Consider the following 12,733-nt stretch of genomic DNA (forward strand, 5'->3'; position numbering starts at 1 on the left):
AAACATGGCACCTGCAGATGCGATTAAGGTTTGGCAAATTACCCCGGATTATCCAGACGGACTTTGAATGACATCACAAATATCTTTAAACGGCCAAGCATGGGCGCTCTGCTAGTGCCTCTCGCGAGTGTGCAATCCGGCTGAAGGCTGACTTGGGAACACGAGAGTGCACTTCTCTGGCTTTAGTCACATCTATTAGAACACCCCTACTGTTTAGGACACAAATATATCCTCTCCAGAGAAATAGGTATGGTATGGTTCACTAGGAAAACCCAGTTAACGATCTATCTCTAAAACATTTCCAACACTGGACCAAAGTATCATTTAAGAATAAAGCGTGGCTGGGCGGTGGTGGCGCACGCCTTTAATCCCAGCACTCGGGAGGCAGAGGCAGGCGGATCTCTGTGAGTTCGAGACCTGCCTGGTCTACAAGAGCTAGTTCCAGGACAGGCTCCAAAACCACATAGAAACCCTGCCTCGAAAGACCAAAAAAGAATAAAGTGTGTCCATTATTGGGAAGGCCCGTGGAAGAGGCCTGCAGTGCCACATCTGTGCTAGTGGCTTGTACTGGCAGATGCGACACTGCTCAACTTGAATGCTTGCTAACAGTAGCCCTGGGGCACTCGGCTGGGCAGACACACAAAGGCCTGGCACAATAACCGTCCCATCAGTTCCTCACAGGAAGTATATTATGAGCAGAAACGGTGTGTGACGTGTATGGAGAGAAACGACATTCACAATTGCCACCTCCTCTGCCCATCAATCAATCCACCTGTGTAATCCAGTCCTTACCATCCCAAGTCTGTTTATACCAGGCTTTCACACTTAGCTCTTATGAAAATAAACTTCACCCACATTTACTAGTAGTAAAGGCAACTGTTCAAATATCTATTCCAGTGGTTCTTAATCACAAACCTATCTCCAAAAATATTTAATTATGATTCATAACAGCAGCAAGTTAATTATGAAGTAGTAATGAAAATAATGTTATGGGCGGGGGTCCCCACAACATGAGGAACTGTATTAAAGGGTGCAGCATTAGGAAGGTCGAGACCCAATCGGTTAAGGGTTACCAATTCTCCAGCCACTCTGTTTTCTTTGGGTTTCTCCTCCTGCCAGAACAGTATTCCCAAGTTACTTCAGGGTTAAGTCGAACTCAACTCTGGGGCGACTGCTTTCTCTGCAGCAAGCTCAAGACTCTGACTGGTCCTTCCCACTAATCCTGTCAGCAGACACCAGCTTTACCTCATCATTTCTTCCCCAGACCTAGAGCACATTCTAGTTGACAAAACCACGAAAGGCCTCTTGTTCTCGGCCTATTTAAAGCCGCTGTAACCTTTTGTCTTCAGGATCACTCACACAGAAATCCTCAAGATGAGTGTGTAGTTTCCAGAGAAGTCAAACGCTGAAGATGCTGAAGATGCTGCAGGGCCAAAGGCTGCAGACGGGCAATTACCTCACTCGTGAACAGTGAGGAAGACAAGGCTAACCCAGGTCCATCACAGGTACACCATAACATTATAACTGATTTTTAAAATAAACTTCTCCTAGAAACCACAAAGTTAAAGCACACTGACAGTTTGAGAGACAAACTGATAAACGATAATTTTTAAGGTAGTAGGAATATTAATTATAAAATCCATTCCCACTTGCCAGTCTTTGTACATGCTAGTCAAGCACACCGCAACTCACCTCCAGCCTTGGGGTTTGCATTCAATGAAGACACAGTACTTTAGCTACTTGCTAAAAAGAACACTTGTACCAATGACATGTTTGTCATCCACATCTAAGAGAAGATTAAAGAAAGTAAAACTTAATTTCCCAATGGAATTTTTAATGTCAATTAACAGTAAACAGTCTATGTTTACATGTTTAATTGGGAAGAAACCCCTGAAATAACGTAAACCCACACAGCTGCTTAGGGCCTGAAGGGAGAGCTCAGGAGGAGGTGCAGGGCTTCCAGGCAGCCGCTGTGGCTGACTGTAATTCAGTGCTTGCAGACGAGCTAGCTCACCAGCCAGCAGGACCTGTGAGCGTTGGCTTGATAATATAAGCTATAGAATGATTTTGGGGACATAAGTCTCTGGCTTCCACACATACTGAGACACACTATGTGCTTCCATACACATGCAAAGATGCATTACATACCATGCACACACATGCAGAAAAACAAAACCCACAAGTTTTTAACATTCTTATAAAAGCATGAAAAAGTGTTTCCTAGAGCCCAGCTTTCCCAGCTGCTATTGGGAGCACGACCAGGGACGCTGTCCCTTGTTCGTTCTATCTTCCTATTATTCCATTCAACTACCAGGGAAGCCCATCTACATGTTATTTTCATACCCTGGGTGCAGCTTCTTTTGTGTAAGAGAAATGGTTCTTCATACAACCACAGCCTACTAGAATTAAGCAGCTGGATAAAACCAACCTACAGGGCTGGAAATGGCTCAGCGGTTAAGAGCACTGGTTGCTCTTCCAGAGATCCTGAGTTGAATACCCAACAACCACCTGATGGCTCACAACCATCTGAAATGAGATCTGGTGCCCTCTTCTGGCCTTCAGGCATACATGTAGACAGAATATTGTAAACATAATAAATATTTTAAAAAATAAATAAATTTTAAAAAAAAGCAAAACTGACCCACAGCAGTTTTAATTAATACGAGCATTAATTCCTGTGCATGCTGTTAGCACCCTCATTTAGCAAAGGAAGGCTGGGAGTGTAGCCCAGACTGTGGACTGCATGAAGCCCTGGGTCTCACAGAAGGGAATCAGAACAGAAGGATTAGACACCCGAAAACCTAGCGCTGGTTCTTGATTCCATACTCTTACTTACTATATTAAAGTGGTCATGTTGTACTCCTGGAGCAGTTCTAAACCACAGTGATTTCTGGGTCAGCATATATGATGTCCGGATGCCTTTATTCACTATAACCTGGGAGTGGGAGGTATTATCACCTCTAGTGGGCAGATACCCAGGGATGTTAGCTTAAAACTCGGTGATACATAGGGCAACCCTCCCATAGAGTACCTAGCACCAAATGTCAACAGTAGCAGGGATAAGAAATTTTACAGAATGGACTCAGGCAGGGCAGCACTTCAGTTGATCTTGGTTGTTGCTATATCTGTAATCCTAGAAAACCCTAGAATAGTTTTTTCTTTTTGGTTTTTCGAGACAGGGTTTCTCTGTAGTTTTTGGAGCCTGTCCTAGAACTAGCTCTTGTAGACCAGGCTGGCCTCGAACTCAGAGATCCGCCTGCCTCTGCCTCCCGAGTGCTGGGATTAAAGGCGTGCGCCACCACCACCCGTCTTAAAACAGTTCTTGACACTTAAGTTTTCTGCTGAAGGAGTACTCACTACTCATGATGGGCAGTGGTACCTTCAACGGATCAACAGAACGGTACACTGAAATAATTTTAGTGTCCCAGTTTTGAGGGCATCCCCAAGTGATCATAAAGAAAACAAGCTTTACTAAAACATGTCTCTCAAGGATAACAAAATAAGAGTGTCTCTAAGAACATCCACTTGAAGGCCTCTCAGCGGTGGAACTTGGTGATTTAATACATAACGAGTAAGACTGTCTTAAAATGAAAGCCTTTAATGTCCCATTCAAACAGCATGTGTCGAGGACTGGCACACCTGCAGGGTAGAAGGTACCACTTAAGTGGATGCTCCAGCAGCTGGTAAATGCTACGAGAAAGTATAAGAGCTTCTTTACAAATATCACAGAATTCAATGATAGCACACAGGAGACAAACACTGTTATATAAAAGAAAAGTAGCATGAGTCAACATCAAAAAATTTTATAACCTTATTAATATTTTAAGCATAATTGGTGCAAACTTCTGTGTATTAGTTTCCCAAAATTTGCATTCTGCATTAAAAAAAACCCATAGTGTAGTTCCCAAACTATTTAATCCTTCTTCCTTTTCCCAGCTCAAAGAGCCACTGAACACTAGCCAAAGGCGTCTGTTCATGTGTAATACTGCTTGAATTACAACATTCTTTCTCAAGGAAAAGTTCAAAGGGTAGTTTTACGTGGACAGCCAAACAAATCTAGGAAAAAAACGCCCCAAACCCAAACAAACCAAATCCTGACATCTTGGATTTAAGAGTCTGGTTTACCTGTAAGTTATAAATTATGAAATCACACTGTGGAAAATAACACCTATTACATTTAAAAAGGTAAACCCATATTTATTTACTAGCACTGTTAAAACATTACACAAAACACATTCAAGTGGCAAGTAATTATAATGCAAGCCCTTGCACGGCAATCCAGATTTATTGAACTACGGATGCTAAGTTATACAAAGTTGCACCACTGTGATTAAGGCTTTAGTTTACATTCGGCCACCTCCAAGTCCTTGTAACATCAGGTCGGTCAATTGAAATACCGTGGCTCCCTGTTGGATGGACACACAGTCTTTACACCCAAACGTTAATGCACACAAAGCAACAAGGCATTGTTAAATAAAACAGCAAGAATTACTGCGGTTAGGCCTTGTGACCAATTACACATGATTAAAATTACTTCCCACATTCACATCCACAGTACTCGTCACATGAGAAACAACCACTCACAGGCAACAGCACTACCCCTGTGTATTTGGTATTGCAGACACACGTAGGCATGAGCAAGCAAGGAGTCACAGTGAGAATCTACAGCTGCAGAAGCCTGGAAATGATTTACAAAATTGTTAAATCATTAAAAAATTGTTTGAAAATATACACTTCTTGTTGTAGACCCCCACTGTACACACAACTATAAACATTGTTCCCTATGTAAACAAAAAAGGAAACATATAATAAGGAGATTTGAAAAGTCTGGACATTTCCTTTCCAACAGATATTAAAGGCAACGTCTTTAATCTAAGACATTATACTGAAAGGACTATCATATTTTAAAGACAAGATCACTGTCTCCACAGGATTTTGAAAAATTAAAAAAACTATATAGCTGTGTTAATCAAAGCGCTTATTTTTGTATAATACAATGATAATGACCTTGAATTTAAAAAAAATTACAATAAGCTACAAGTATCAAAGAAGCGAAGTTATCTGGAGTAGTCTATACAGGAGCTCTTTGGACTTTCTTTTATTATGCTAAAATAGTGGTGCTTTTAGGATTTACATTATTGTCCTCTCCGATACAAAGTATGGGGTGTGGTAAAGTATACAGTACACCATTTCCTTACATGTACAACATTGGTGGATGAAGAATGTCTCTTAGCAGTAATACTGGATGTAGCCTCTGGTCTGACCAGCTGCATACTCTAGAACCTAGTATAGAAGTAAAAATCTCTCGTGAACTGGAAAAGTGATAGAATGTGCAAACTGATACAGTGGCTTTCATCCGCCTCAAGGGCACCACCACAGGAAAGTCCAGTGAAGACGTTGGTAGGTTTACAAAGTTGGAATGCTGGCACTGTTGAATTGGGCAACAGTTCTTCAGACCTGTGGAAGAGAAAACAATAAATACACTAACTGAAACTGTACAACAAGGAATTAAGGAAACAATAGACAAAGGCTCTGATTCTAGTCATGACATTAATGACGGATAAGATATTTTTATATCTTTATTCCAAAAAGGATGGCAGTCTACACCACTACGCCCCCTGGAAGCCACACAAATGGAAATTCTAGGCCAAAGAAGGAAAATGCTCTGTGTAACTTTCTGCATATTATTTTCCAAAGATTAAAAAGGAAAACAAATTGGAGGCTGGAGAGACATCTCAATGGTCTTCTAGAGGACCCTGCACCCACATGGCTGCTTACAACTGCCTGTAACTCCAATTCCAGGGTATCCGACACCCTCTTCTGGTCTCCTTGGACACCAGGCATGCATACAGTACTCATATATACAGCAGGCAAAACACTTGTACACAAAAAACAGAAGGCAACCAGGCAGTGGTGGCCTTTAATCCCAGCACTTGGGAGGCAGAGGCAGGTTTACAGAGCAAGTTCCAGGACAGGTTCCAAAGCTACATAGAGAAACCCTGTCTCAAAAAACCAAAACCAAAACAAACAAAAAAAAGGAGCAAGCCAAAATCTGCTTACTTGTCTGACTCTATAAACACATGCCTACACTGAAATATTTTTTCCTTTTATTCACTTGAGATGAGCACTTGATATATAGCACAGGCTGCCCTGAACTTGGCAACCTTTCCTGTCTCAGCATCCTGAGTGCAGGAGCAAATAAGACTCAAAATGGAGCCAGCTGTGGTGGTGCATGCCTTTAATCCCAGGCAGGCCCATCTGTGGGAGTTTGAGGCCAGCCTGGTATGCATAGCCAGTTCCAGAACAGCCAGAGCTATGTAATAAAGAAAGAGAAACCCCGTCTCAAAAAACAAACAAACAAAAAAGCAAAAACCAACCAAACAAACAAACAACAAAACCAAAAACCAACCTAGCAACCAAACAACAAAACTTTGCAAGGTAAAGATATAATGGCACTGTGCTTTAATGCTCACTAAAATAGGAGATAATTGCCACGGGCAAACGAGAGAGTAGACAGTGCTTACCGTGTGACAGACACTGACCTCACGTTATAAGCACTGATCTTACTCAACGCCTGTTTTTATAACCCATAAAGAATGTAATGTCCCCCTAGTCTTTCTTTGGTTAGACTCCAAGGTTGTCGTCACTCTCTCTGCTGAGAACCCTTCCTCCAGCATTGCTGACTTCTACTTGCCCTTTCTTGTATTCCAATTCTGACAGGCTTTCCCTAAACTCTCAGTTTAGAGAAACCAAAACAGCATGGCGGAAACCAAGTCAGAAGCTGGGCAATCTACTGAAATCCTGAAATTCAGGCAACGCTCTTAACCACTGAGCCACCTCTCCAGCCCAACAGAGTGACTCTTTAGTGCCAGGCTCTTCATCTGTTTTGCCTCAAAGGCTTGTTCTGAAGTGTCTTCCCTGCTCCTGGGTGAGTGGAGGCATCACAAGCTTAAGGTGCCATACCACACACATTGTAAAACTCTCTTCTATTACATCTTAATTATCTGAGTTCTGATGATAGGTAAAGAAATATAATTTTAGGGGACTGGAATGATGGCTCAGTGGTTAATGGCACTGGCTGCTCTGGACCCGAGCTCAATTCCCAGCACCCATATGGCAACTCACAGCTTCCTGTAACTCCAGATCCAGGAGATCTGACACCTCGACATCAACACACATAAAGTTAAATAAGTTATACATATGAAAGAAATATAATTTTAGTTTCTAGGATTATCATGCTAAGTCATGGTATCTATTTTTAAGGACCCACATCATTTGCTTGCTTTTATGGCAGTCCTTGGAATAAAGTTAGCAGTGAGAAGAATGTAACAGGGCTGGAGAGATGGCTCAGAGGTTAAGAGCACTGGCTGCTTTTCCAAAGGTCCTGAGTTCAGTTCGCAGTAACCACATGGTGGCTCACAGCCATCTGTAATGAGGTCTGGAGCTCTTTCTGGTGTGCAAGCAGAACACTGTATACATAATAAATAAATAAATTTAAAAAAAAAAAGGAAAAAGAAAAAAACAAAGGAACGTAACATACCTGGCTCAGAGCTACAACACACCCAGGACATTAAAGCAGCTGGCATGACGACTTTTTGCGGGCCTTGCCAGGCACTGGAGTTTTTCTGTTAATTTGCCGCACTAGATCATAAAAGATCTGCAAATACATTATTATTATTATTACTGTTATTATTTTTAAAAGGGAAAAACAAGCTCAAAACCCAAAAATGAAAAGTGAAGCAAAAGCAAACAAAACCCCGGCAATCCCTGTGGCTGTCAGGGACCCAGAAGCAAACAAAATCCCCCGGCAATCCCTGTGGCTGTCAGGGACCCAGAAGCAAACAAAACCCCCGGCAATCCCTCTGGCTGTCAGGGACCCAGAAGCCAGCGCTCCTTCGCAGAGCGAGTAAAGCCCGTCTTCCACAAGTACCAAGTTCTTATTTCTGAGAAATTTAAAACTAATTTCCTTAAAGTAAAAACTTAGTTGAAGGAGCTGCAGAATTCTACCCAATTCAGTTAGAGCTCTCCTATCCTACAAAAAAGAAAAGAAAAGAGAAAAAAAGCCTCTTCACTGTCTCAGATCTTTCCGTATGCCTTTGCTCTAAACAGCTTCACTCCCTTCAGGAACCATGTGTGTCTTTCTGCCTTTTCCCTCCAATACTCAATGAATTCAGTGTGTTCCCATACTGGCCTTCTGCCCAACTTTCCCTTTAACAGAAATTGCATTGTATGCACATCACAAAGATCGCAACGCTGCTCCTTCTTTCCATGCACTGGCTCTCAAGGCTGATCTCTCTCCTGGAAGAGCACACACTAACCCCGAGTTCTCCTGCAGTGCTTCCCATTAACTGAACATTCTCTTAAGATTCTGTTACACGTGTGTTCTCATGAGTTTATTATGTGCAACACATGCTAATGTTGTCATGTAGGTATGGGAACCAACCTAGGCTTCTCTGTAGCAGTAAGCACTCAAATACTCAGCCAGGCGCCTTTCCAGTAATTTAAGATGTTACACTAAATATAAAAAGCTCCCTAACGCCATGCGCACATACCTCATTAACGTTTATTTTTGATTTTGCAGAAGATTCTAAGAATGCACAGTTGTTCCATTGTCTTGCTAGGTTTTGACCTTGTTCCTTCCCTACAACTCTTTCGTCTTCCAAGTCACATTTATTGCCCACAAGAATCATTGGAACCTACAATGACATTGGTGAGGGTAAAACAGAGACAGCGATAAAGACCCACTCTAAACTGCTTAAGAAAGAGGGAAAATTATGCCACGATGGACTTAATCACAGCAATCAAAAACACCCTTTTAAAGGGGAAGCACAAAGGGTGCTACCCTGAAAAGCCAGCATATTTCAATACTTAAAAATGTCTAACGGTGTGAATCAACTTCGGTTTCTGACATACATTTAATGAACTGCACGACACAGAAACGAGAAATTAAGGAGGCTCCTATAGCAGAAACTTCAGCTTCTTACTGTCTAAGCTGGAACCTTTCACTTTCATATCTATGATGAAATAAATCAACTTAGTAGAAGTCAACATACTTATTAGTGGCATCACGCTGTTTGCATCTCTCTAATGTTTGTACTTTTCAAAGAGCAGTATAGGGAAAGTCATAAACTACTAATGGCCACTTAGAAGTCATCTCCTAAAGGGCTTTTTGGGAGGGGAAAATTCAAACAAGGAAAACAATCTAGGTTTCTAAAAGAAACTTAATTTTTTTTTTACATACTTTACTCTGACAGAAAAACAGAACCTCATAAATCCTCAGCTACATAGGTGTAGGAAATGACGGCATCGACCACAGAAGCCTGCTTACATCGTCAGTGTCTTTAACCCGAAGAATCTGCTCTCTCAGGTCTTGTAAGTCATTAAACGTGGACTGCGCCGTGATCGAGTAAACCAAAGCGAAGCCCTGGCCATTCTTCATGTACAAATCTCTCATTGCTGTAAATTGTTCCTACAGAAAAAAGATTAAAAGACAAGGATGTGTTTCGATACCAAATTAGATAATTCCCAAACCTACACTTCACAGCTTATTGGAGAATATTGGAGTATTATACACCATTCCTTAAAATCACACATTATAGCAAGATACTGCCTGAGAATTGCATAACAAAGTTCTTTTAAAAAACGACACCATAGATTTATATATAACACATGCCCAACTTGAAGAGAGACATCTTGTCTCTAAAAGAAACTTTGTTTTCTGAGACAGTTTCTCTGTATAGCTGTGGCTGTCCTCGAACTTGCTTTGTAGACCAGGCTGGCCCTGAATTCACAGGTTCACCTGCCTCTACCTCCCAAGTGCTGGGATTAAAGGTGTGCACCACCACTATCCAGTATTAAAAGCAGTTTCTGAACCTATCATCAAGTGTTGAGCACCAGTCTTCTCCCAGACGTGCGGCACACTGTGATCTCATCATTTTCCTAGGGCGTGGGCATCTGTGCGAAAGAAGCTGATGTGGACCACATTTCCCTTACTTTTGGACACCTACAAACCTAATCGGTTGTTATGGTCTGGATATAGACTGAGTAGTCTTCATTTGCCAAAATTTTACCCTGATTGTGAGGCATCTAGAGGGTAGAAACTTGATTCTATGAACTGAAGAGGTGAGGTCGCTGGGAAGCAGTTAGGATTGAATATGGTGGCTTCTTACAGGTGAAGGGGAGGGGAAACACAGATATGCATGTTTCTGTGTCTTGCCACTTGATGAGTACTGCCTCAGGCTCTGTCAGGAATAAGCCACCACCAGATTTTGCTCTTAGACCTTGCATCTCCAGAACAAACCATAACAAATCTCCATTCATAAAGTTAGCTGGCCATAGGCATTTCAGGACAGTAACAGAGTTGATGCAGTTATTTAAAAGTACCTTTAAGGACAACTACCAATCAAAACAGTTCATATGGTCAAAGAATAAATGTATATCTAAGCATTGTCAACATTATCTGAAATATATAATATACTGTCTTATAGGGACCAATACAACCACAGGCCATGAAAGTTTCTACTCTGCATTTAAAAATTTCTCCAATAACTGATCCATTCCATTCGTAAAGGGCACCGTTTAAAAACTGATGCACACTGCATATCCTTTGATAACTTAACTTACATACCGTTCCTGCAGTGTCCAGGATTTCAAGCATACACTGCTGTGCATCTACTTCAACTTGCTGAAGAAAAAGTTAAAATAGTCCTTTAGTTTTCATGCATGAAAAATACCCACAACAGTTAAGATTAGAACAGATATAGATTATGGCAACTTTACAGGGTAATATTGAGCAATACTTAAAACTAGCTAAGTCACTGTGGCGGTTTTAATAAGAATGGCCCTGGTGATGGCATCTGAGCACTCGGTTCCCACTTTGCATTGCTGTTTGGGAGGTTTGGAGTGGTGCAAGGATAACACAGAGGACCGGCTTTGGAGTTTCAAAGCTACCGCTTGTTCCCAGTTTGCTCTCTGACTGCCTCCTGCTGCACGGTGGACAAGCTCTACAAGCTGCCTTGCTCCTAGTGTTTACTGCAGCAACTGAACAGTAATGAAGTTCCAAAGCCCCCCATTCTAGTCTGGTGCAAACTGCATGTACTGAGACATAACTAAGACTCAGCCACAGTGTGACACACTCAACACTTAACTTTGGAATAGAAATGCCTTCAAAACAGTTTAAGCAGAAAAGCAACGGTTCCAACATGGTTTTTCCTATCAGCTTTCCTATAATGCTTTGGGTGTGCCTTTATTTCCCTAAACATCTTTTTTTCCCCTTTGAGATAGGGTTTCTCTGTGTAACAGTCCTGGCTGTCCTGGAACTCACTCTGTAGACCAGGCTGGCTTCAAACTCAGTGAGATCTTCCCGCCTCTGCTTCCCGAGTGCTGGGATTAAAGGTGTGTGTGCCACCACCGCCCGGTCTCCCTAGACACTTTTTGTCATCGACAGACACAATTTCTGGTGACAAGGAAGCAGTGTCTTAATTATAAAATAAAGCATATATCCATGTTATTCTTTCTAATATTTCCTAGGAATGAAATTTACTTAGAATTAGATCAGAAGGAAAAAGACTACTTCTGCCTCACAGCTGCGGTGCAGGAAGCTTTTCCAGTTTTGTGGTGGGCAAATGGAAAGAGGGAAACAGCAACTTCACAATCGGAGGGCCAGATGCTACAGAAAAGCAGACACAACTCTCACACTATTACATTAAAAATGTTTGCACACTGTTTTATCCACACGTGCTGTGCTCGCAAACACCGTGATTCACCTCTGCTGTGGCTGTGGGTGGCAAGGGTAGGACACCCACTGTGGGCTATCTCTAGAGAGGAGAACTGGAGGCCACTCCTTCCAGTGAGTGAGGCCTGGGAAAATGGGGCTGCCTCTTGAAGTGACAGTCCAATTACAATTCTGGGGTCAGAATAACCTAAAAGTTGCTCACAAGTCTCTGGGCAGCGGACAAGGAATGCCAAGAACGAGCATTTCTAACTAACAAGCACCTCGTCATCAGTGTATCTAAAACATTTGATAGCTCCAAACTAAGAGTATTTACTATTGTATTAAAATCAAAAGGCTTTTAGAAAGTCACCTACCTTTCTGTAAGAATCTTCTATCGTAGGGTCATATTTTTCAACAAAAATTCCTTGAACAAACTGTACAGTCTGGGAAAAAAACACAATATTATATTTCTAAAGAAACAAACAAACAAACCTAAATCTGTAAATTTTGTTTATTTATTTATTGATTGATTGATTGACAGGCTATGTATCTCTGGCTAGCCTGTAACTCAGTCTGCAGACCAAGCTGGCCTTGTACTTGCAGTGACCCTCTGGATTCACCCAAGTACTAGATACGAAGCCCAGCTTAAATCTGTCGTTTTAAACTATTAACTATTTGGATCTGTGGGTTCCATAACCTCAGATTTAAACAACTATGGATCAAAACTATTTGGGAAAAAGGACAAATCAGACTGTGTGCATACTGAACATACACCACATTTTGTCATTGTTAACTATACAATGGAACTATCCATGGTGTAAACGGCACAACAGCTATTCGAATGGCATCTATGTCCTGTTGGCATCGCAATTTTGTTTGTTTGTTTGTTTCTTGTTTTTGGGACTGGTTTCTCTGTGTAGCCTTGGCTGTTCTGGCACTTGCTCTACAGATCAGGCTGGCCTCACAGATTTGTCTGCCTTTGCCATCCCGAGAGCTGCTCCACCCCCGCGAGGCTCTGGC

The 12,733-nt window shown here is 41.8% G+C and overlaps 1 protein-coding gene across 1 annotated transcript in view; it reads right to left on the reverse strand.

The window, feature by feature from the left end:
• Positions 1–3,578: 3,578 nt before the first annotated feature.
• Rap1b (RAP1B, member of RAS oncogene family) overlaps positions 3,579–12,733 on the reverse strand; it is a 33,787-nt gene continuing 24,632 nt past the window's right edge. Inside the window, exons 3-8 of the mRNA XM_041672647.1 lie at positions 12,088–12,156; positions 10,628–10,684; positions 9,329–9,469; positions 8,553–8,696; positions 7,541–7,657; positions 3,579–5,457 (exon numbers count right to left, since the gene is read on the reverse strand). Of these exons, the coding sequence (XP_041528581.1) occupies positions 7,571–7,657; positions 8,553–8,696; positions 9,329–9,469; positions 10,628–10,684; positions 12,088–12,156 (498 nt within the window). The 3' untranslated portion in view covers positions 3,579–5,457; positions 7,541–7,570. The remainder of the gene's footprint in view (positions 5,458–7,540; positions 7,658–8,552; positions 8,697–9,328; positions 9,470–10,627; positions 10,685–12,087; positions 12,157–12,733) is intronic.

The sequence above is a fragment of the Microtus oregoni genome, unplaced genomic scaffold (genome assembly GCF_018167655.1).
Source record: "Microtus oregoni isolate MIOR12 unplaced genomic scaffold, Mior012 000001F_ref0000356, whole genome shotgun sequence".
NCBI classification, from domain to species: domain Eukaryota; kingdom Metazoa; phylum Chordata; class Mammalia; order Rodentia; family Cricetidae; genus Microtus; species Microtus oregoni.